The following is a 25,092-nucleotide window of genomic DNA, read 5'->3' on the forward strand; positions in this document are numbered from 1 at the left end:
GCTGGGAGGTCAGCTGTGACAGAGAGGGAACTTTAGAGTTTCAGAGGAGAGGAGAGTGCATCAGCCACCTTGCAGCAGGCAGGACAGGGAGAAACCAGCACGCGTGGTCTTTGCCATCTTGCTGTACTTTCCAGCCCAAGATACACGCCTGCTGGGGTGGACAGCAGCTGGGTGCTGAAATTCAGGCTTCAGCAGACAGACCAGGGGAGAAGACTTGGTTTGGCTACACAGAGACAGCCCGGAGAGCTGAGAGTGTGGTCCAAGCTGCAACTAGGAGTGTGTGCAGAACAGAGCCTGGGTCTGCCATCAGAACCCCATTGTCAACATGTGTGAAAGGGGAGGGGCATGGCCCTGCCATAGCATCCTTGTTCTCAGCATGCTCACAGAGGGCATGGCTCTACCACTACAAGCTCTGGGAGAGAGCAGGTGCCCATGGGTTGCCCACACAGGAGGCAGTGCTAAAATTTGAGCTGATTCCTGGGGCTCCCACAACAAGTATGGGTGCACAACTTCAGCAAACTTATGCTGGCAGTTTCCTGACTGTGGTGCAGGGGGACCCTCAGTCTGATTACTGGCATTCCCATAGCGGGGCCAGGTCTGGTGCCAGTAGCAGCAGGCTTTGTGGATGCACATATGAGGAAGCAAGGCTGGAATCTGAGCCAAATACCGGCATTTCCACAGTGGAAGTGGGGCCAAGGGTGGTAAATTTTGTGGTTGTGCACACCTGGTGGTAGTCAGCATCAGAGAGCTCACATCTGGTGGGTACCTCCTTAAGAGGAATACCCACCAACTCCCTTCCCAGCAGAATCCCTCCAGTATCACCTACCTCACGCTTCAAATTAGATCAGGGGCTTGTACTCCAACAACTGGGGAGCACACTCTATTCCTACAGGGATATGACAACCACAGAGCAAAGAGGAAGCCAAGCCCAACATCCAGTGCTGGTTCTGATCACAACAACACCATCTCACCACCTATCAAGGAGATAATGACCAGCACACAATGAGGAAAGACTCAGCAGGCATCCATACTAAAACCAGACTTTGCACCAAAAATACTGGATTCACACAGGATGCACAGGAATGCTCCCACGTAAAAACAGCCCTAAAGACTGTGGTAGATGACTGTTTCTCCTAAATTCATAGTTGGAGAAATACAAGTAAAAATGAAAAAGCAGAGGAACCATTCCCAATTAAAAGAACAAGAGAAATCTTCTGAAAGAACAATAAATGAAAGACTTCTCCAGTCACCAAGTTCAAGTTCAAAAAGGAGGTAATAAAAATGCTGAAGGAATTAAGAAAGACTATTGATAGAAATACAGATCATAGAAAGTATAAAGAGGATCCAATGAAAATTAGACAACTCAATTGCTGAGATGAAAACAGCTAAAGGCAATAAAGAGCAAATTAAATAATGCAGAAGAATGAATAAGTGATCTGGAAGGCAGAATAATGGAAACCACCCAGTGAGAATAGCAGGCAGCAAGACAAGTGAAAAAACGAAAGCAACATACAAGACCTAAGGGATAATAGAAAGCATGCCAAGCTATGCAAAATAGGGATCTCAGAAGGGAGAAGAAAAAGAAAAGGGGATTGAAAATGTATTTGAAGAAATTATGACTATAAACTTCCCAAACCTAAAGAAGGAAACAGATATCCAGGTACAGGAATCACAGAAGGTCCCAAAAAGATGAACCCCAGTAGACCTACACAAAGACATAACATAATTAAAACGGCAAAGTTAAAGAGAGGACTCTAAAGGCAGTAAGAGGGAAACTAAGACTAGTTATAAGGGAACCCCTGTGAGGCTGTCAGCTGATTTCTCTACATAAACTTTGCAGGCCAGAAGGGAGTGACAAGATATATTCAAATTTCTAAAAGGGAAACCTGCAACCTCAGATGCTCTATGCAGCAAGATTATCATTTAGAAAAGAAGGATTGATAAAGAATTTCTCACACAAGCAAAAACTGAAAGAATAGAGCAATATTAAACCTATCCTTAAAGAAATATTGAAAGATCTTACCAATTGAAAAAAAAAAACAACAATAGGAGTTCACGTTGTGGCTCAGTGATTTTATGAATCTGACTAGGAACAATGAGGTTGCAGGTTCAATCCTTGGCCTTGCTCAATGGGTTAAGGATCTGGCATTGCCGTGAGCTGTGGTGTAGGCTGCAGACGTGGCTCAGATCCTGTGTTGCTGTGGCTGTGGCGTAGGCCGGTGGCTACAGCTCCGATTCGACCCCTAGGCTGGGAACTTCCATATGCCATGTAAAGCAGCCCTAGAAAAGGCACAAAGACTAAATAAATAAATAAATTAATAATATTTAATAAAACCAAGAGCTGGCTTTTGTAAAAGATAAAATTGGCAGACCTCTGGCCAGGCTCATGAAGAAGAAAAGAAAAGTAAACAAAATAAGAAATGAAAGAGGAGAAATGTCACAGAAATACAAAAAAAAATCATAGACAAATACTATGAACAATTATATGCCAACAAATTGAACAACCTAAAAGACATGGATAAATTTCTAGAAGCATACAGCCCAACAAAACTGAATCCTAAGAAGTAGATAATTTTGCCATTAGAAATTATTCTGTGAAGCCACCATCACCCAGATATCAAAACCAAAGACACTGCCAAAAATGAAAATTATAGGCCAATATAATATTTTTCATGAATATAGATGAAAAAATACTCAACAAAATATTAGCAAACCAAATCCAACAACACATTAAAAAAAAGAGTCATATACCATGACCAAATTAGATTCATTCCAAAGTCACAAGGTTGGGCCAACACACACAAATCTATCAATATAATATACCACATCAACAAAAGAAAAGATAAAAACCACATGGTCATCACATAGATGCAGAAAAAATGACAAAATTCGACATACATTCACAATAAAAACTCTCACCAAAGCGGGTTATAGAAGGAACATCTCTCAATATAATAAAGGCCGTTCATGACAAACCCACAGTCAACATAATAATGGAGAAAAGCTGAAGGCCTTCCCATTAAAATCTGGGACAAGACAAGGATGCCCACTCTCACCACTTCTATGCATCATAGTATTGAAAGTCCTAGCCACAGCAGTCAGACAAGGGAAAGAAATAAAAGGTACCCAAGTTAGAAGGGGAAGAGGTAATATTGTTATTATATGCAGATGATGTGAAATTCTATATAGAAATCCCTAAAGATTCCACACAAAAGTACTAGAACTTATAAATCAATTCAGCAAGGTATCAGGATACAAGATTAACATGTAGAAGTCAATTGCATTTCTTTACACTAACAATGAAATATAAGAAAGAGAAAGTAAAAAAAAAAAATTAAAATTGCATCCAAAAAAACCACCCCTCCCAAAACCTAGGAGTAAACCAGACTGGGGAGGACTTACACACTAAAAGCCATAAAACATTGATGAAGGAAATTGAAGATGATACAAAGAAATGGAAAAAAATCGATAATGTTTTTTTATTGTTATTTCCCCAACACACTTTTTTTTTTCCTCCACTGTACAGCATGGGGACCCAGTTACACATACATGTATACATAATTTCTTCTCCCATTGTCATGCTCCGTTGTATCTAGACATTGTTCTCAGTGGTACACAGGAGGATCTATTGTTAATCCATTCCAAGAGCAATAGTTTGCAACCCTTAACCCCAAGCTCCCAATCCCTCCCACTCCCTCCCTTTCCCCCCAGGCAACCACAAGTCTATTCTCCAAGTCCATGGCTTTCTTTTCTTTGAAAAGGCTCATTTGTGCTGTATATTAGATACCAGATATGAGCAATATCATATGGTATGTGTCTTTCTCTTTCTGACTTACTTCATTCAGTATGAGAGTCTCTAGTTCCATCCATGTTGCTGCAAATGGCATTGTGTTGTTCTTTTTTATGGCTGAGTAGTATTCCATTGTGTATATATACCACCTCTTCCTAAACCAGTTGTCTGTCATATGGTAGTTCTAGGTATAGATTTCTAGGGTACCTCCATACTGTTCTCCATAGTGGCTATATCAGCTTATATTCCCACCAACAGTGCAGGAGGGTTCCCTTTTCTCCATATCTCCTCCAGCACTTGTTATTTGTGGACTTATTAATTAATGATGGCCATTCTTACTGGCAGGAGGTGGTATCTCATGGTAGTTTTGATTTGCATTTCTCTAATAATTAGAGATGTTGGGCATTTTTTCATGTGCTTGTTGGCCATCTGTGTATCTTCCTTGGAGAAATGACTGTTCAGGTCTTTTGCCCATTTTTCCTTTGGGTGGTTGGCTTTTTTGCTGTTGAGTTGTGTAAGTTGTTTGTATATTCTAGAGATTAAGCCCTTGTCTGTTGCATCATTTGAAACTATTTTCTCCCATTCTGTAAGGTGTCTTTTCATTTTCTTTTTGGTTTCTTTTTCCTGTGCAAACTCTTGTCAGTTTGATTAGGTCCCATGGCTTATTTTTGCTTTTATTTCTGTTGCTTTGGGAGACTGACCTGAGAAAACATTTGTAAGGTTGATGTCAGAGAATGTTTTGCCTATGTTCTCTTCCAGGAGTTGGTGGTGTCTTGTCTTATATTTAAGTCTTAAAGCCATTTTGAGTTTATTTTTGTGCATGGTGTGAGGGTGTGTTCTAGTTTCATTGATTTGCATGCAGCTGTCCAGGTTTCCCAGCAATGCTTGCTGAATAGACTGTCTTTTTCCCATTTTATGCTCTTGCCTCCTCTGGCAAAGGTTAATTGACCATAGGTGTCAGGGTTTATTTCCGTGTTCTCTGTTCTGTTCCATTGTCTGTATGTCTGTTTTGATGCCAGTACCACACTGTCTTGATGACTGTGGCTTTGTAATATTGCTTGAGGTCTGGGAGAGTTATGCCCCTTGCTTGGTTTTTGTTCCTCAGGATTGCTTTGGCAATTCTGGGTCTTTTGTAATTCCATACAAATTTTTGGATTGTTTGTTTTAGTTCTGTGAAAAATGTCATGGGTAATTTGATAGGGATTGCATTGAATCTGTAGATTGCTATGGGTAGTATAGTCATTTTTACAATATTGATTTTTCCAATCCAGGAACATGGAATATCTTTCCATTTCTTTACATCTTCTTTAATTTCCTTGAATAATGTTTTATAATTCTTGGCATATAAGCCCTATACCTCCTTGGTCAGGTGTATTCCCAGGAATTTGATTTTTGGGGGTGCAATTTTAAAAAGTATTGTATTTTTGTATTCCTTTTCTAGTATTTCATTGTTAGTACAGAGAAATGCGACTGATTTCTGAATGTTAATATTATATCCTGCTACTCTGCTGAATTTGTTGATGCATTCAAGTAGTTTTTGGGTTGAGTCCTTAGGGTTTTCTATGTATAGTGTCATGTTGTCTGCATACAGTGACAGTTTTATCTCTTCTCTTCCTATTTGGATGCCTTTTATTTCTTTTGTTTGTCTGATTGCTGTGGGCAGGTGCCAGAGTCCAGCTCCAGCAGCCAGGGTATTCCCTCCAGGGATGGACAGTGTCGGCGAAGCACACGGAGACAGCCTCTTTGTCCCTTCTTTCAGGGCGCTGGACTGCTCCAATTTTATTAGCATAGGTAACAGTTTATATAGACAGCTTAATTGTAACTTACATCACAGTGCTTAGATCATATTCTCAAAGGTTAAATTTTAGACTACATGGTACAGTAGCTATACAATGTGTTCTAAAAATTTTAATCAAAACTAACGGATACAATGCATCATGCAAAATTATGATGGGTACAAAACATTATGTGGAAAAATCATTATATGAAAATAAGGCAATTCGGTATAAAAATGTCTTGTGGTTACTTTTAGCAAGCACCACCCATTATTGTTTTAAGCTAAACTTTAACAACTAGAAAGGTCACAAGCACAAGAATTTAACATTTACAAAAACTCTTTTTTAGATTAAAGCTTAAGGTACTAACTTCAAAGCATTATGGTCAGGGGACAGTATGAGAAAATATTTTTTATGTCAGAGCAACTTAATTTCATAAAACTTAAAAGCTCCCTACAAAACTTATTAAAAGCAAGATTATATTTTTCCATCAAAAATGATGTATGGCTAACCTATTCTAACCTATTGTACACGCCACAATTACTTAACTCTAAAACCTATTTTTACTTGTAACAAACCAATGAACACTTTGTTTTTGCTTGCATTAGATCTGAATAGGGTGAATTTAACCAAGGTGAAACTCTAATTATTTTATTACTGTTCCAATATTTGTTGTTCCAATTTTATTGAATCACAAAACAATATAGAAAAATAACAAGGAATAACAAACAAATAACAGAAAAGGCTGAGTAATAAATAAATAACAGGAAAGACAATTTTCCAAGAAGTAATTTTTATTCTTGCACTATTGTGCAAAGCCTTCATTTTATCATTGTTGTTGTTGTTGTTGGGTTAGCAGGTGAGCTTCATTATTTTTAGAACTTGCCCTCGGAACTGTGCCGCCGGGTAAGCCCTTTTCCCTATTTCTAAACCTGCCCTCGGAACTGTGCCGGCGGGTAGGCTTTTTTTCCTTGGTTAGGAACCCTGCCTTCGGAACTGTGCCATCAGGCTAGTTCCCTTCCTTGGCCTCCTGTATCTCCTCGGCTCCCCGCAGGCAGGACTTCCAATACCATGTCGAATAGAAGTGGTGAGAGTGAGCATCCCTGTCTTGTTACAGATTTTAGTGGGAAGGCTTTTAGCTTTTCTCCATTGAGTATTATATTTGCTGTGGGTCTGTCATAAATGGCTTTGATTATGTTAAGGTATGTCCCCTCTATACCCACCTTGGTGAGAGTTTTTATCATAAATGGATGTTGGATTTTGTCAGATGCTTTTTCTGCATCTATTGAGATGATCATATGGTTTTTTACTTTTCTTTCGTTAATGTGGTGTATGATGTTGATTGATTTGTGTATGTTGGACCATCCTTGTGCACCTGGGATGAACCCCACCTGGTCATGGTGTACGATCTTTTTGATATGTTGTGGGATTCAGTGGCTAAAATTTTGTTGGGAATTTTTGTGTCTATATTCCTCAAAGATATTTGCCAATAGTTTTCTTCTTTGGTGGTATCTTTGTCTGGTTTTGGAATTAGGGTAATGGTGGTGTCAGAATGTTTTTGGGAGTATTCCTTCTTCTTCAGCCTTTTTAAAAATTTTAAGGAGGATGGGCACCAGTTTTTCTTTGTATGTTTGGTAGAATTCGCCTGTGACGCCATCTGGTCCTGGACTTTTGTTTGTAGGGAGTGTTTTTATGATATATTCAATTTCATTTCTAGTGATTGGTCTGTTCAGTTGGTCTATTTCTTCTTGATTCAGTTTTGGCAGGCTGTAAGATTCTAGAAAATTGTCCATTTCTTCCAGATTGTCCAATTTGTTGGCATATAATTGTTCATAGTATTCTCACAGGGTTTTTTGTATTTCTGCAGTCTCCATTGTGACTTCTCCTTTTTCATTTCTGATTGTGTTTATTTGGGTTCTTTCTCTCCTTCTCTTAGTGAGTCTAGCCAGAGGTTTGTCAATTTTGTTTACCTTTTCAAAGAACCAGCTCTTGGTTTTATTGATTTTTGTCTATCGTTTTTTCGAATCTCTATTTTATTGACTTCTTCATTGATCTTTATGATTTCCTTCCTTCTGCTGACTTTAGGTTTGTTTGTTCTTCTTTTTCTAATTCACTTAGGTGTTGGGTTAAGTCGTCAATTTGAGATCTTTCTTCTCTTATGAGGAAGGCCTGTATTGCTATGAACTTCCCTCTGAGCACTGCTTTTGCTGCATCCCATAGATTTTGAATGACTGTGTCTTCATTATCATTTGTCTTGAGATATTTTTTAATTTATTTCTTGATTTCGTCACTGACCCATTGGTTTTTCAGTAGCATGTTGTTTAGTCTCCATGTAGTGAGTTTTTTCTCATTTATTTTCCTGTGATTGATTTCTAGTTTCATGCCATTTTGATCAGAGAAGATACTTGAAATAATTTCTATACTCTTAAATTTGTTGAGGTTAGCTTTATGCCTCAGGATGTGAACAATTCTCAAGAAGCTTCCATGTGCACTTGAGAGGAATGTATATTCTCATTTTTTTTTTTTTGGATGTAATGTCCTGAAAATGTTAATTACGTCTAACTTTTCTATTGTGTCCATTAAGATCTCTGTTGCCTTATTGATTTTCTGTCTAGAGGATCTGTCCATTGTTGTGAGTGGGGTGTTAAAGTCTCCTACTATGATTGTATTCCCACTGATTTCTCCTTTTATGTCTGTTAGTATTTGTTGTAGGGATCTTGGTGCTCCTATATTTGGGGCATATATATTGATGATTGTAATATCCTCTCCTTGAATGGATCCTTTAACCATTAAATAGTGTCCTTTTTTGTCTTTCTTTATGGCCTTTGTTTTAAAGTCTATTTTGTCTGATATGAGTATTGCAACTCCTGCTTTCCTGTCTTGTCCACTGGCATGAAATATCTTTTCCCATCCCCTCACTTTCAATCTATATGTGTTCTTTGCTCTAAGGTGAGTTTCTTGTAGGCAGCAGATTGAAGGTTTTTGCTTTTTTATCCAATCTGCCATTCTGTGTCTTTTGATTGGAGCATTTAGTCTATTGACAATTAAGGTGATTATTGATAGATATGTATTTATTGCCATTTTAAACCTTGTTTACCAGTTGATTCTGTTTCTTTTTTCTTCTTTTCTTTTTTTGGTTGGATAGTTTCCATTTATTTTCTGCTTGAGTACTTTTCATTTTTTGTGAATGTAGTGTTTGGTTTTGATTTGTGCTTGCCCTGTTTTTTAAATATGTTAACCCCTTCCTATAATTGTGTGTTTTAGCCTGATAGTCCTGTATATTCAAACTCTTCATTACCATAATAAAATTTTAAGAAATGAAAAAAAGGATCTATTTATTTCCTTACTTCCCTTGCCCACATTTTATGATTTTGATGTCTTTTTTTAAATTTTAGTTTATTTTAAACATCTTCATGATTAGATCTGTATGCTGGCTTATTTAAGTGACTGTTCTCTGATAGTGGTTTCCTCCATCCTAGTTCTTCCTCTTTTTTTTTTTTTTAGTTTAGAGAAGCCCTTTCAGTATTTCTTTTAGCATGGGTTTTGTATTGCTGTATTCTTTTAGCTTTTGTTTGTTGAAGAAATTTTTTATTTCCCCTTATATTTTAAATGATATTCTTGCTGGATAGAGTATTCTAGGTTGCAATTTTTTTTCCTTTCAGTGCTTTAAATATCTCTTGCCATTCCCTGCTGGCCTGTAGAGTTTCTGTAGAGAAATCAGCTGATAGCCTTATGGGGGGTTCCCTTATAACTGACACTTTGTTTTTCTCTTGCTGCCTTTAGGATCCTCTCTTTATCATTAACTTTTGCCATTTTGGGATCTATTTGGGTTCAACTTGTTTGGGGCCCTCTGTGCTTCCTGTTTCTTGAAATCAGTATCCTTTAGATTTGGGAAGTTGCCAGCTATAATTTCTTCAAATATATTTTCAATCCCCTTTTCTTTTTCTTCTCCTTCTGGAATTCCTATTAAGCATAGATTGGCCTACTTTGTATTATCCCATAGGTCTCTTATATTGCTTTCAAGTTTTTTCATTTGGTTTTCTGTCTGCTGTCCTGTTTGGGTGATTTCCATTATTTTATCTTCCATGTCACTAATTCGTTCCTCTGCATTATTCATTCTGATTTTTACTGCCCTTAGCTAAGTTTTTATCTCTGCAAATGAATTTTCTAGTTTTTCTTGGCTCCTCCTTATATTTTATAGTTCCTTTCTGGGGGAGTCTGTGTTACTATTCATATCTTCTCTTAATTCCTTCAGTATTTTCACTATTTCCCTTTTGAAGTCCAAGTCTGTCAGACTGCAGAGGTCTGTTTCATTGTTGACTGCTTTAGGTGACTTCTTCTGTTGCTTTAGCTGGGGATGGTTTCTTAGCTTCTTCATCTTGCTTGTATTTTTCTTTTTCATGGTGGAGGTGCGCTTCCCCTGGCTGGGCAGGGTTTGCCCTGGCACTGCTGCGGAGTGCTTCCCAAGGGCAGGTGGTGTTGACCTGCCGGCTTTGAGGCAGCGGGGGCATTTCCTGAGGGCGGGCTGGGCTAGTAGGGTCACTCCCAGGCAAAGGAGCACTTCTTTAGGGTGCGAAGTGCTGATCAACTTGATCTGATGTAGCAGAGCACTTCCCGAGGGCCGGCAGGGCTAGCCAGCTTGCTCCAAAGCAAAGGAGCACTTCCTGAGGGCAGGCAGGACTGGCAGGTGCACATTGCAGTGGAGGCACACTTCCTGTGGCCTGGCAGGGCTTGCCCTGGTGCTCCTGGGCCGTGGAGCTCTTCCTGAGGGCAAGTGGTGCTGGGTGGCTTGCTCCTGGGCATTTGGGCGCTTCCTGAGGGTGGTTGGGGCTGGCCTGGTCACTCCACGGCAGAGGGGCACTTCCTGTTGCCAGGAGGGGCCTGCCAGAATACCCTGGGCAGTGGGACACTTCCCCTGGGTGGGTAGGCCTGGCTGGGGAATGCTGGGTGTAGTGGTTTGCTTCCCCCAGTGGGTGGGGTCAGTCCGCTGTGGATGACAGGTGGCTTCTGGCCAGGAGCATGTTGGGTGGAGGTGGGGGATGTACTGGGAATGCTCTGCTCTCTGCCAGCTGGCAGGCAGGCGCCTATGCTGGGGTGCAAGGTGTATTCTATGGTGGCCTTCCCCTCCTCCTCTCCCCTCTGCAACAGTGGCGCCTTGTCTCTCCTGCTGGTCTGGACCTTCTCCTGGGTTCCCTCTGTTGTGGCTTTCCACTCCCCAGCCCTTAGTATATTGCTCCCTCCACTTGGGACACGCCACTTCCTAGTCCCTCAGGCTGTCCCACAGGGCCAACCCCAGCCCACTCCCAGGGACTAACCTCTGGGGGCTAGGTCTCGGTGCCCAGCCTCCACCCTAGCATGATCATCTGGGTTTTTGGTGTCTGTGCCAGTGGTTCATATGATCTGTTCGGCTCTCACTCTGCTTTTCAGATCTCAGACTGGCTGCTGTGCTTTTCTCGGTATCTGGAGATGCCTCCAACTTGGTTGATCTTTCAGTTGGTTAGGTGACTTTCCAGGGTGTGGGTTCCCTTTCTCCTTCACGGTTCCTTCTCAGGAGTGACAGTCCGGTTCTGATTCTCCTTTTCTCGCTCTCTTCTTTTCTCTTGTTTTACCCAGTTATGTCAAGAGATTCTTGCCATTTTGGGAGGTTTAAATTCTTCTGCCAGCATTCGGTTGCTGTTCTGTGCAAGTCGTTTTATGTGTAGAAGTGTTTTTTTTTGTTGTTGTGTTTGTGGGGGAGAGCGAGTGTGTCCCCCTACTCTTCTGCCATCTTGCCTCCTCTCTCAGCAAATTGATATTGTTAAAATGTCCATGCTACCCAAAGCAATGTACAGGTTTAATATGATCCCTATCAAATTACCCATGACATTTTTCACAGAACTAGAACAAATAGTCTTAAAATTTATATGAAACTGTAAAAGTTTGGAACTGCCAAAACAATTATGAGGAAAAAAAAAAACGAAGCTGGAGGCATAACACTCCCAGACTTCAGCCAGTATTGCAAAGCTACAGTAATCAAAAGTGTGGTATTGGCAGAAAAATAGACATGGATAGAGAGCCCAGAAATAAACCCACACACCTATGGTCAATTAGTCTTTGACAAAGGATGCAAGGATATACAGTGGAGGAAAGAGTCTCTTTAGCAAGTGGTGTTGAGAAAGCTGGATGGCCACATGTAAATCAATGAACTTAGAAGACACTCTCACACCATACACAAACATAAACCCCAAATCTTTAAATACCTAAATATAAGTCTTGACACCATAAAACTCCTAGAAGAGAACATAACCAAAAACATTCTTTAACATAAATCATAGGGATACTTTCTTAGATGATTGTCTCAAGGCAAAAGAAATAAAAGCAAAAATAAACAAATGGAACAGCAAAGGAAACCGTAAACAAAAATGAAAACACAACTGATAGAATGGGAGAAAATATTGGCAAATGATGCCACCTATAAGGGCTTAATTTTTAAAATATATAATCAGCTCATACAACTTACTAACAAAAAACCAAACAACCCAATCAAAAAATGGGCAGAAAACCCAAATAGACATTTCTCCAAAGAAGACATTCAGATGGCCAAAAGGCATGTGAAAAGATGCACAACATCACTGATTATTTGAGAAATGCAAATCAAAACTATGAGACATTACATTACACCAGTCAGAATGGCCATCATTAAAAGGTCTACAAATGATAAATGCTGGAGAGGGTGTGGAGAAAAGGGAACCCTCCTACACTGTTGGTGGGAATGTAAATTGGTACAGTGACTATGGAAGTAAAAACTAAAAAGAGTTACAGTCTGATCCTGTAATCCTACTCCTAGGCATGTATCTGGAGAAAACTCTAATTTGAGAAGATAATGCACCACAGTGTTCATAGAAGTACTTTTTAATAGTCAAGACATGGAAGCAACCTAAGTGTCCATTGACAGATGAATGGATAAATAATCTGTGGTATATATATACACAATGGAATATTAGCATAAAATAGAATAAAATAATGCCACTTGCAGTAGCATGGATGGACCTAGAAATTATACTAAATGAAGTAGGTGAGACAGAAAAAGACAAATGCTTATGATACCACTTACATATGGAATCTAAAAAAAAAAAAAAAAGAAACAAATTTATTTATAAAACAGAAACAGATTCACAGACATAGAAAACTTATAGTTACCAAAGGGGGAATAGAAGGAGGGATAAATTAGGAGCTTGGGATTAACAGATACTCACTACCCTATGTAAAATAAACAACAAGAACCTACTGTATAGCACAAGGAACTATATTCAATATCTTAACCTATAATGGAGAAAATTTTGAAAAACTTTATATGTATACATGTGAATTATTTTTCTCTACTCTTGAAACTAACAGCATTGTTAATCAACTATATTTCAATTAAAAAAACCCACAATTTCTCCTCAGCCACATTGGAGAGAGTAATAAAAATAAAACAAGTCCTCGCATGTGCAGATGGGAAATGATTTTTAATTTAAAATTGTACATTCAAACGATCAGTTGAATGGAATATGGGATAAAGGGTTCTTTTGGCATAAAATAATACAGAAATTTTACCTCCCAGCCCCTTTTCCTTGGGGAGAGTACTTGAGGACATAGCCCACCAACCACATCAAGGAAAACATGGGATGCAAGAAGTAATGAATCTCACATACTAGAGCAGTTCTATTCTGACCCAGGTTTACCTCTGTGAAGTGGACCCAGAAAGCAACCAATTCAAATTGAGGCAGAAAACAAAATTTTGAGAAAGAAAAATTTTAAAATAAGGAAATACTGAGACCTTGAAAATATCTGAAGCTTCTGTAAAATGATAAAGGGCTTAAAAAAAGATTGGATCTGTTTCAGTGTTTCTGGGATCATTATTTCTTGATTAGCATAGAAGTGTGGCAACAAACAATAAGTGTTGGTCGGGCTGTAGAGAGAAGAGAACCCTGCATAATATTAGTGGAAGTAGGAATTGATGAAGCTAAAATGAAAAATTGCTGGAGGTTCTTCAAGAAAAAAAATAGAACTACCATACAATCTAGCAGTTCTACTTCTGGGTCTTTATTTGGAAGAAATGAAAACACTAATTCAAAAAACTATCTGCACCCCCTTATTCATTGCAGCATTACTTACAGCAGCCAAGACATGGAAGCAACCTAAGTATTCATTGATGAATGAATGAATAAAGAAAATACAGCATAAACATGCACTAAAATATTATTCAGCCATAAACAAAAATGGAATTTTTCCACTTGTGACGCTATTGATGGACTTTGAGGGCATTATGCTAAGTGAGGTCAGGCAGACAGACAAAGATAAATACCTTATGATCTCACTTTTATGTGGACTGTATAAACAAACAAAAACCCTAAACTTATAGAGAGAGAATAGATTGATGGTTGCCAGAGGTGAGAAGTGAAGGATAGGTGAAATGGGTGAAGGAGGTCAAAAGGTACAAATACCCAGTTTTAAAATAAATAAGCCCTGGGCATATAATGTATAACATGGTGACCATAGTTAATAAGACTATATTGTATATTTGAAAGTTGCCAAGAGAGTAAATCTTAAAAGTTGTCATCACAAGGAAAAAAATTATAACTGTGTGTTGTTGAATGTTAACTAGATGTATAGCGGTGATCGATTCTCATAAAAACAAGTATTGAATAATTATGTTGTACACCTGAAACTGTATAGTGTTATATATCTCAATTATATTTTAATTGAAAATAAAATCTAAACATAATTCTGAATAAGGCCACCTGCCAAGAAAATGAATAAACAAAGAACTGTGGCAGAAACTTATAAAAAACACTGTTCTGTTAAATGACAAACAGTATTTAAAATATTGATTGTTGGTTTTCAACATTTAGAAACAATCTACATATAGATAATATATAGATATATAGATAGATAAATGACCAAATAAAATGCAAATGTTTTCCAACATTTTTAATAATTTAGAGAAAGGACAGTACAGTAGTACATTAAGTGCTAAGGCCCTCATCACTTAGAGATAGTGTCTATAGCCAATCATAAAGAATCATCCTAACTTATTCACCTTTCTATAGATTCATTACTTCTTTGTTCCAGAACAATTCTCATAAGCTGTAAAGAGTACTTCTAGGCTAACATGCTGGGTTTTGCTAAAGAAACCTATGGTTGGAGTTCCCGTCGTGGCGCAGTGGTTAACGAATCCGACTAGGAACCATTTTCGGTCCCTGCCCTTGCTCAGTGGGTTAAGGATCTGGTGTTACCGTGAGCTGTGGTGTAGGTTGCAGACACGGCTCGGATCCCACGTTGCTGTGGCTCTGGCTTAGGCCAGTGGCTACAGCTCTGATTCGACCCCTAGCCTGGGAACCTCCATATGCCGTGGGAGCGGCCCCAGAAATAGCAAAAAGACAAAAAAAAAAAAAAAAAAGAAAAAGTAAAAGAAACCTATGGTCTCTGTAGACACGATTTTCATTGGACAAAAAAGTGGAAGACTATTATTCTACTTGACTTTCTTCTCTGATAGATAAAGACTCAGCTGTCTTAAACAGTCTTTTCAGCAAGTATTGCTGGGAAACCTGGACAGCTTCATATAAATCAGTGAAACTAGAACACACTCTCACACCGTGCACAAAAATAAACTCGAAATGGCTTAAAGACTTAAATGTAAGACAAGACACCATCAAACTCCTGGAAGAGAACATAAGCAAAACATTCTCTGACATCAACCTTACAAATGTTTTCTCAGGTCAGTCTCCCAAAGCAACAGAAATAAAGGCAAAAATAAACAAATGGGACCTAATCAAATTGACAAGCTTTTGCACAGGAAAAAGAAACCAAAAAGAAAATGAAAAGACAACTTACAGAATGGGAGAAAATAGTTTCAAATGATGCAACAGACAAGGGCTTAATCTCTAAAATGTACAAACAACTTATACAACTCCACAGCAAAAAAGCCAACCACCCAAAGGAAAAATGGGCAAAAGACCTGAATAGACAGTTCTCCAAGGAAGATACACAGATGGCCAACAAGCACATAAAAAATGCCCAACATCTCTAATTATTAGAGAAATACAAATCAAAACTACCACAAGATACCAGCTCACACCAGTCAGAATGGCCGTCATTAATAAGTCCACAAATAACAAGTGCTGGAGGAGATATGGAGAAAAGGGAACCCTCCTGCACTGTTGGTGGGAATGTAAGTTGGTACAGCCACTATGGAGAGCAGTATGGAAGTACCTTAGAAAACTATATATAGAACTACCATATGACCCAGCAATCCCACTCTTGGGCATATATCTGGACAAAACTGTCCTTGAAAAAGACACATGTACCTGTTATGTTCACTGCAGCACTATTCACAATAGCCAAGACATGGAAACACCTAAATGTCCAAGGACAGATGATTGGATTAAGAAGATGTGATGTATATATACACAATGGAATACTACTCAGTCATAAAAAAGAACAACATAATGCCATTTGCAGTAACATGGATGGAACTAGAGACTCTCATACTAAGTGAAGTAAGTTCAGAAAGAGAAAGACAAATACCATATGATATCACTTATATCTGGAATATAATATATGGCACAAATGAACCTTTCCACAGAAAAGAAAATCATGGACTTGCAGAATAGACTTATGGTTGCCAAGGGGAGGGGGAGTGGGATGGATTGGGAACTTGGGGTTAATAGATGCAAACTATTGCCTTTGGAATGGATAAGCAATGAGATCCTGCTGTATAGCACTGGGAACTGCGTTTGGTCACTTGGTAATGTGAGAAAAAAAATCTATACATGTATGTGTAACTGGGTCACCATGCTATACAGTAGAAAATCGAGAGAACACTGTAAGTCAGCTATAATGAAAAAAAAAAAAAAATCATGTAAAAGAAAAACACAGAAAAACTAAAAAAAAAAAAAACCCAAAACAAAAATCCCCTAAATTATAAAAAAAGACTTCGCTTGCCTAATTTACTTGAAAAATTAGAAATGACTTGATGAATGTCTAAATTTTCAAGGAAAAGAAAAATATTTGAAAGGCAAAACTAAATTTGAGGTTACTGTCAAGAATTATAGACACATATACCTATATATGCTTTTATTTTGTGTTTTAAAAAGCTTTTCTGTGCTTTTAAAAGCAAAATAAAAAAAATTACAAACATGCCAATACTATATTCTTATGTTAATTAGATGAACCAAGAAGGAAAATCAAGTGTTTAAAAATAGGGAGGATGGAGTTCCCGTCGTGGCTCAGTGGTTAATGAATCCGACTAGGAACTATGAGATTGAGGGTTCGATCTCTTGCCTTGCTCAGTGGGTTGAGGATCTGGCATTGCTGTGAGCTGTGGTGTAGGTTGCAGACACGGCTCAGATCCCACGTTGCTATGGCTCTGGAGTAGGCCGGTGGCTACAGCTCCGATTAGACCCCTAGCCTGGGAACCTCCATATGCCGCGGGTTCGGCCCTAAAAGGATAAAAGACCAAAAAAAAAAAAAAAAAAAAAAAAGGGAGGATATCAGTTTCAACCAACAATTTCCTCAGGGACTCTAATCTACATACATTTACTAGTATATGACATTATTCTAAATATTTTGCATATACTAAATTATTTAATCCTTACAGCCATATCACCTAGATACCATATTACCCTCATTTTACAGAAGGAGAAATTAAGCCATGAAGCAGCTAAGTTCCAATAACAACCACACTCAAAGTAAGGTAGAAAAACACATTCATAGACTTTGAAAATTTCTCTTGGGCTTACCATTTTCTCAATCTGATGACTCCTTTCTATAAAGTCTCTTGAAGTTCTCATTCCATAATTTTCTTTGTATTTTATATTTGTAACTTTAAAAGAGGCAAGATAATAGAATGAATTATCATCTGAAAGGTAAAAATAAACAAAAGATCATGCTTAAATATAATCAGTTCCTTTCTCCACTCTCAAAAACAGGCTTATTTCTTCTTAGTACAAAATTTATTGCAGTCATTTTTTCAAATATTTTGTAATTTCCTCATTGCACCAGCTAAAATAGAGAATTTGAGCCTCCAAATGTCCTTTCAGACCACTTACTTACAGTGTTATGCATATAAAATTCATCACTCAATTAGGTAGGCAACATACAATGAAAAATCAGTTACTGGAAATAATTGCTGATAATCATATAAAAATTATCAATTTCTTTAAAGAATTATAGAAATATAGCTAAGCTGTATTATGAAGATACATTCAACAGAAACCTGTGTTTATTGTTTTCACTTTCTTTTTGACAATTCAATTCTCAATTCTCTGTAATTTATTCCTAACACATCACTGAAGCTGCCACTGTCAAGGACAATGGTTATCTCATGGCCACACTTCTTTTGGTCTTTTTTCTTTCCATTTTGATTTCTTAACAGCCATTATCATGTTCCTTAAAACCCCATCTTTGGCTTTATGAAGTTATCTTCTAATGTTCTTCTTTCCTCCTGGTCATGCCTTAGTTACCCTGCAGACCTTTTTTCCCCATGTCTATGCTTAGCTATCTAATGTTCTATCCTTGGCTTGGTCATGTTAAATAGCTTCTTATGTTTCTCCTCACCATAATCTGAGTCATCATCATAAACTATTTTTAATCCCATAACAAAAGATATAATAAGTAACCCAAATAATGCTGGAAACAATCTAAATCATGAAAACTTTTGTTGAAAAATATAACTCACTATAAAATTCTAGGTAACTAAAAAACAAAACTCAGGCAACTTGCAAACTCAATGTTTGAATTTTTCTACTTAATGTCGTATTTCATGTGAATGGTGGTAGTGGTGATTTTATCTATATTAAAATATCTTCAAACAGTTATGAAGGTATCAATATTAAATGTGTATATATAAATATATATACATGTAAATATACATATCTATTTAGTAATTTATGTATTAAATATGTATGCAATAATATATGTGTATATATGGCCCATGATATTTTTCATTGGCAAAAGAGATTTGCAACACACACAATTAACAATGGACGTATAACAAGAACGTAGGAAGAACTATCCAAATTAATAATAAATAAAAGAGAACTTAAAAGATGGGGACAAGATTTGAACAGGCACTTCATAAAAACAAATGCGCTTGGAATGAATGACATATGAGTAGGTGCCCAGCATCATTGGTAATCAGGCAAATACAAATTAAAATTACAATGGTACCACTATGGTCTGCACTATGTTAGCACATATGTAAAGGTATGGCAGTAGAAAATGTGGATGAGTATATGAAGCAATGGGAACTCTCATATAATGCTGATAGAAAACAGTTTGGTGTTATCCGTAAATTTAAAAAAAGCACATGCCCAGTGACCCAGCAATTCTACATCTACTCTGTTCCCTAGACCGGGGTACCAAGGTCCCTTCTTATACAAAACAAGTTATGTAAGAGGGTTCACCGCAGTATCGTTTTAATGCACAAAACCTGGACCCACCCAATGTCCATGAACGACAAATAGATAAGTAAATTATAGGATGTTTAGGACAACAAATATTTGTAGTTTTTTTGTTTTGTTTTGTTTTTGTCTTCTGTCTTTTTAGGGTTACACTGGCGGCATATGGAGGTTCCCAGGCTAGGAGTCTAATAGGAGCTACAGCTGCCGGCCTGTGCCACAGCCACAGCAACACAGGATCTGAACCGCTTCTGTGGCCTACATCACAGCTCACGGCGATGCCGAATCTTTGACCCCCTGACCAAGGCTATGGATCAAACCCTCAACCTCATGGTTCCTGTCGGATTTGCTTCTGCTGTGCCATGACAGGAACTCCAACAAATATTAGTATTGAAAATAAATGGACTTAGATCAGAAACAAGGCCCAAAACATATGTATAATATTAGTATATTTACTTAATGTTCAAATATAATTTCATCCCCCCACCCCGGAGGATCCAAATGAAAATCTCAAGGATAAATAAGAATCTAACAGTTCATCAATCTTTCTATCATGATGAGTAGCAAAGAGAAACATTAATTCTGCCAGGCACTTTATATTTAATTAATAACAGAAATTATCTTGTAAAGTAATACCCAAGAAGATATGCAGTTGTAAATATAAAACCTGAGAAAGATAGCAGGTGGTCCCTGACATCCAGGCACTGGCCTGGTGTTACCACTCAGGCCTATGTATTCTCCTATTGAACAGAAACAATTTTCTAGAACATCGACATGAGACAATGCTACTCTGTGACAAAAATAAGACTTTCCACAGACATGTCTGAACTCAGATTAAAAACGCTGTCCATACAAACCAACCAACCACCACCACCACCAACAACAAAAAACCTGGAACGGCTTTCTATTACAACTGCTGCTTCTCTAACACTACAGCTCTAGCCTCACCGCATTGCTTTTGCTTTCTGGATAAGATTTTTTAAGACAACAAATCACAGAATTTTTCTAGCTTCCCTGTAACATTCAATCCAGCAAAAAGACCTGCTTCCTTGAATCTTATCCCAAATCACAAAAATATTATAATATATCCTTTCTAACAATCTGTAAGTGCCCCACCATTGCCCATGGCACATGCTCGCCTTCCCAGCAACAAACAATTACCCAATTCGTTTACCTGCAGACATGTTCCTGGTGGTCTTTGGAGAGGGCATCAACAAACCATTCATATTCTAAAAGTCACCCTATTTTAAAATTGCACATATAGATGGTAGATAATTGGTAGGAATACAGTGAAAACTGGCCATTTATAATTATTGAGATCCTTAGGATAAAAATAACTTCATCAAACACACTTTAATCTTGGGGATGTAAATTATACCATCAAATCTGCTAAAATCCTACTTCTGTTTTGGATATTTCACATTATTTCATTATTTTAATTTCCTGCTTTTCAGATCCATTTATCTCTACTCTTTAAAATTCATATTTTAAAGAGACGTGTTCTTGTTGGTGTTATATTGGTTACTACAGTGTGTTTTCCTTCACTGACTTGGTTTTGATTTCTTTATACTATAAAAATAGGTACATAGGCACTTCTACTGTGGTGCAGCATGTTAAGTATCTGACGTTGTCTCTGTGACAGCTGGGGTTCGATCCCCAGCCTGGCTCAGTGGATTGAGGATCTGGCATTGCTGCAGCTATGGCATGGGTTGCAGCTGCAGCTCAGATTCGATCCCTGGCTCAGGAACTTTCATGTACTGTGGGTGCGCCCCCTCCCATGTACATAACTTTTAAAAAATGTGTTATCTTAGATCCATTTTATCCTTTCCACTTATTTATCCCTTGTCATAGACTGTCTTCTCCTTTGTTTTACTAAATTTTATTCTTATTCAGGCTACTCTCAATGAGCTGCATGGAGAGTCCAAATTCCCGATTATTAACTTCAGTATTAGTTTCCTATAACCAATTACCACTTATTCAGTCGCTTAAAACAGCACAAGTTTATTATTCTCTCACAGTTCTGAAAGTCAAAAGTCTGAAATGAGTTTTACAGGCTAAACTCAAGACCTTAATTTTTTTTTCTGGAGGCTTCATGGGGAGAGTCCTCTTCCTTGCCTTAGAGAGGCTCTCTTCATTCCTGTGGTCACATGTTATGTTGTTTCCTTCTCCCCTGTTTCTGTCATCTCATAGCCTTCTCCCTTCTTTGACCTTTTTGTCTCTCTTTTACAAAGACAATGGTATTACAATTAGGGCCCATCAAGACAATCCAAAATAATTTTTCTTCAAAATCCTTAATGTAATCACACCAGAAAAGTCCCTTTTGCCATGTAAGGTAACACTCATAGGTTACAAAAATTAAGCCACAGGTGTCTTGGGTGTGTGAGGACATTATTCAACCTAACATAACCTCTGATATTTTTCAAGTATCTTTGCCATTATTTGTATAATCTCATTACTTTTTTCTTTCTTTGAACACATGTAGTATTAAAAGTGAAAGGCATATTAAACATAAAACTTCTTCACTACATTTTAACCCAAAGAAGATATAGACACAACTGCAGAGGGTAATGTGGTTTTTCCTTTCATTTCATGAGAGTCTAAGAAATGGCATCAATTCCTCAATAAAATGGTTAGAAAGGTAATCTGAGCGTGTTGGACAGTATTTCATCTCTTCCTGGCAAGTCTTTCAAGTATTGTTTTATTGTTATGAGTCATATAGTTCTGTAAATGTTCAGATAAAATCTCAGCCACATGTGATTATTAATACACATACCAAAGACAAGGTAATTAACCTTGGTTGTCATTTGGTTGGACTGTGGTACTGACTGTCCATTTTTTTGCACCTGGTGAGGAATTAATTCTGAGTTTTCTCTTCTTCCTGTGGTCCTAAGATAGTGTCTTTTTCCTTCAAAAATAATGTTTAATCTTTAGCCCTTTAAAGATTTTTTTCAGGTAACTTTTCTCATATCATTAGCTTTTCTTGGTGCAACTCATTAATATATTGATTTTCAAAAAAGTATATTAAACTCAACACATGATATGATTTATCTTTAAAGATAATCTTTTCATTCTTCTTTCTCTTTTTAAATATATTTGTTTTAGAAGTGTCTATCCTTGTAATACTGTTTACTACAAGCTTCACTGGCCGGAAATATGAAACACGGCTCAGTACAGGAAAACTGTAATTTAACATCAATAAAAGACTAGTAATTGAAATGCTAATAGCATGCAAATGGCCTTTTTTTATACAGTATAGAATTTTCAAGATATTAAGTCATGGAGCACTTAGGCAATAGAAATGTGACCTGGATACTTACCCTCAACAACAAAATGAGTAACAATACCAATCGCAATTCCTATGATTGCTACAATTGCCAATATGAAAAGAGTTAGCCTTATAGGGTCCCAAAATTGCTCTCTTCTTTGATAATCAATTCGTGGGTAATCAGCTTCTGAATATCGCACTGGCCTGTGATTACGGAAAGAAAAATAGACAAAATAAATTTTATTACGGTTTTTCTCTAAGCCCACCTGCTATACTCTGCTATGAAAATAGTTTCTACTGCTAATTAACAATAAGATACTTAGATTTTGAAAAGAGCACAAGGTTTTAATTTGTGTACCCTCCCCTAATACCCCAACCCTAGTATAAGTTTTAGTTAAAGCTCTACTGATGTTGACATTCAAGTGAGGACACCTTCTTGCTATATGTTGTCTGACATATTGGCAGTTCAAATTTGGATGGCAAAGTACAAAGGCTCACTTAATAAAAAGGTAATTTATAAATAACATTTTCATATTTTAATAAGGAACTTTTTTACAGTAAAGTTATGTAATAATCTTATCAGTTTCACTTGATTAAAAGTAAAACATTTTAATATGTATACTTTTTAATGACCTTAAAAAATTTCTTAATAGCTTGTTTTATTTTATTTTATGTCTTTTTGCTATTTCTTTGGGCCGCTTCCGCGGCATATGGAGGTTCCCAGGCTAGGGGTCTAATCGGAGCTGTAGCCAGCGGCTTACACCAGAGCCACAGCAACGCGGGATCCGAGCTGCGTCTGCAACCTACACCACAGCTCACGGCAACGCCGGATCCTTAACCCACTGAGCAAGGGCAGGGACCGAACCCGCAACCTCATGGTTCCTAGTCGGATTCGTTAACCACTGTGCCATGACAGGAACTCCCTAGCTTGTTTTAAAAGTAGCAATGTTACTTCTGAAGTCCTAATAATGATTCTTCACATGTTTATTAGCATCTCACAGTGAAATCAAGTTGTAAATTTTACTTGATAAGACACCAGTCCCTAGGAAGACTTTTATTTCCATTTGACTCTTACTTGTCCCAACTCATACACTACCAGCCTATTCAAAATATCTTAAGCCATTTAAATTCTCTTTCTACAACTCTCAAGAGATGGTATTTTATTTTCTGAATCCCCAAATAGGATTCAATATTTACTATTTTGAAAGTGAGTCATTTTGTGAAAGTTTTAATGTTTTTAATTTTATCTAATAAATATTTAAACTTTATTCATTAAATAGGATTTTGAGAATATATCTACAATATTATAATAATGTTTCAGAAACTATTCTAGAGCCCAAATGGTAGAAAAATTTTACTTTTTTTCTGAGAAAATAAGTATATTTCTGCATTGAGAATGTACTATAAATAAGTGTAATATTTTTTAATTCAATGAATTTTATTCTATTTATAATTGTACAACCATCATCACAACCTAATTTTATAACATTTCCATCCCGACCCCCAGTGCATCCTTACCACCCCAAAACTGTTCTCCTTTGGTAATCATAAGTGTTTCAAAGTCTGTGAGTCTGTTTCTGTTCAGCAGATATGTTCATTGTATCCTCATTCTAGATTCCACATATAAGTGATAGCTTATGATATTTGTGTCTCACCATCTGACTAACTTCACTTAACATGATAATCTCTAGGTCCATTCATGTTCCTGCAAATGCTATTATTTCAATCCTTTTTTATGGCTGAGTGATATTCCGTTGTGTATATGTATCACATCTTCTTTATCCACTCCTCTGTCGATGGATGTTTAGGTTGCTTCCATGTCTTGGCAATTGTATATAGTGCTGCAATTAACATTGTGGTACATGTATTTTTTTAAGTCATAGTTTTCTCTGGATAGATGTCCATGAGTAGGATTGATGGGCCAAAAGATATGAAAATTTTAAAATATACTTTTTGCCTCTGTGACACTCACATTTTAAAAGGCGATACAGACATAGAAATAAGTAATTAATAGATAGTGTGAACTGTGCGAAAATAAAACTTTATACAGGAAGAGAAAACACCCTCCTGGAAGGCTGTGAGTGTCACGGAGTTTTATCCAGAAAGTAACATGATTAAAACTTTGAGTGATAAAAGTTCTCCAGCTGTGAAAAAGGAGAAAAGAACAGAGGAAAAAAAAAAATAGCATGTGAAAAAAAAGAAAAAATAAAAACACTAGGTATGTGAAATCACACTTATCAGTAATAATTAGTATTGGGTAAAATTAGATTTTCCTCTCAAAGAATTTATGGTCTCCAAAATACATCCATGATTACAAGTCTTTTACAGCCATACTGTACTAGAAAGAGGATATGGTAAGGCTGGTGGGCTGGACCAGCTCAAGAGGACTCTTAAAACCCAAAGTAAAGAGCTTGAAATTGTCTCTGCAGGAGGGGAGGAACCATCTTAGTTAGGCTGATAATTTGAAGAATCACAGAGGTATGAATGAGAATTGGAGCAAGAAAGCAGTCAGGAAGACTGGTGTTGAGGTCTTTTTGAAGGTCCAAGTGAGAGGGTGAGGCCCTGAAGTAAGGCTGAGGCAGTGGGGTGGAAAGGAAGAGAAGGATTTAGCTCTAGTCCTTGAGCTTTGTCGACTGCTTAGTTGTATGGCAGGAAAGGGTTAATGGCCCCCTTCGTTTCCATGTTCATGTAAATAACTGTGCTTCCAGCCAAGATGAGGAAAATTAAAAGAAGGTGTCTCCAAGGTAGACATAAACATTGTTAATAATGAGCAGTGTGTTGTCTTCAACTTGGTTTGAGCCAAATGGAAAATATTCACTTTATGTCTTCTTTTTGACT

The 25,092-nt window shown here is 37.4% G+C and overlaps 1 protein-coding gene and 1 long non-coding RNA gene across 6 annotated transcripts in view; one reads left to right on the forward strand and one right to left on the reverse strand.

The window, feature by feature from the left end:
* The window catches only part of LOC146400834 (uncharacterized), a 421,507-nt gene that overhangs the window by 203,402 nt on the left and 193,013 nt on the right, over positions 1-25,092 (forward strand). The gene's annotated exons all lie outside the window — the stretch shown is intronic.
* The window catches only part of LOC100513296 (transmembrane protease serine 11F), an 87,917-nt gene that overhangs the window by 28,797 nt on the left and 34,028 nt on the right, over positions 1-25,092 (reverse strand). For all 5 annotated transcript variants that reach the window (XM_021101393.2, XM_084972405.1, XM_084972406.1 and 2 more), the window contains 2 exons: positions 22,307-22,458; positions 17,331-17,449 (listed from right to left, as the gene is read on the reverse strand). In XM_021101393.2, the coding sequence (XP_020957052.1) occupies positions 17,331-17,449; positions 22,307-22,458 (271 nt within the window). The remainder of the gene's footprint in view (positions 1-17,330; positions 17,450-22,306; positions 22,459-25,092) is intronic.

The sequence above is a fragment of the Sus scrofa genome, chromosome 8, assembly GCF_054392235.1.
Source record: "Sus scrofa isolate SSC_HxYL_T2T_F1_AM1 chromosome 8, Sscrofa_HxYL_maternal_Yorkshire_Landrace_v2.0, whole genome shotgun sequence".
NCBI lineage: Eukaryota > Metazoa > Chordata > Mammalia > Artiodactyla > Suidae > Sus > Sus scrofa.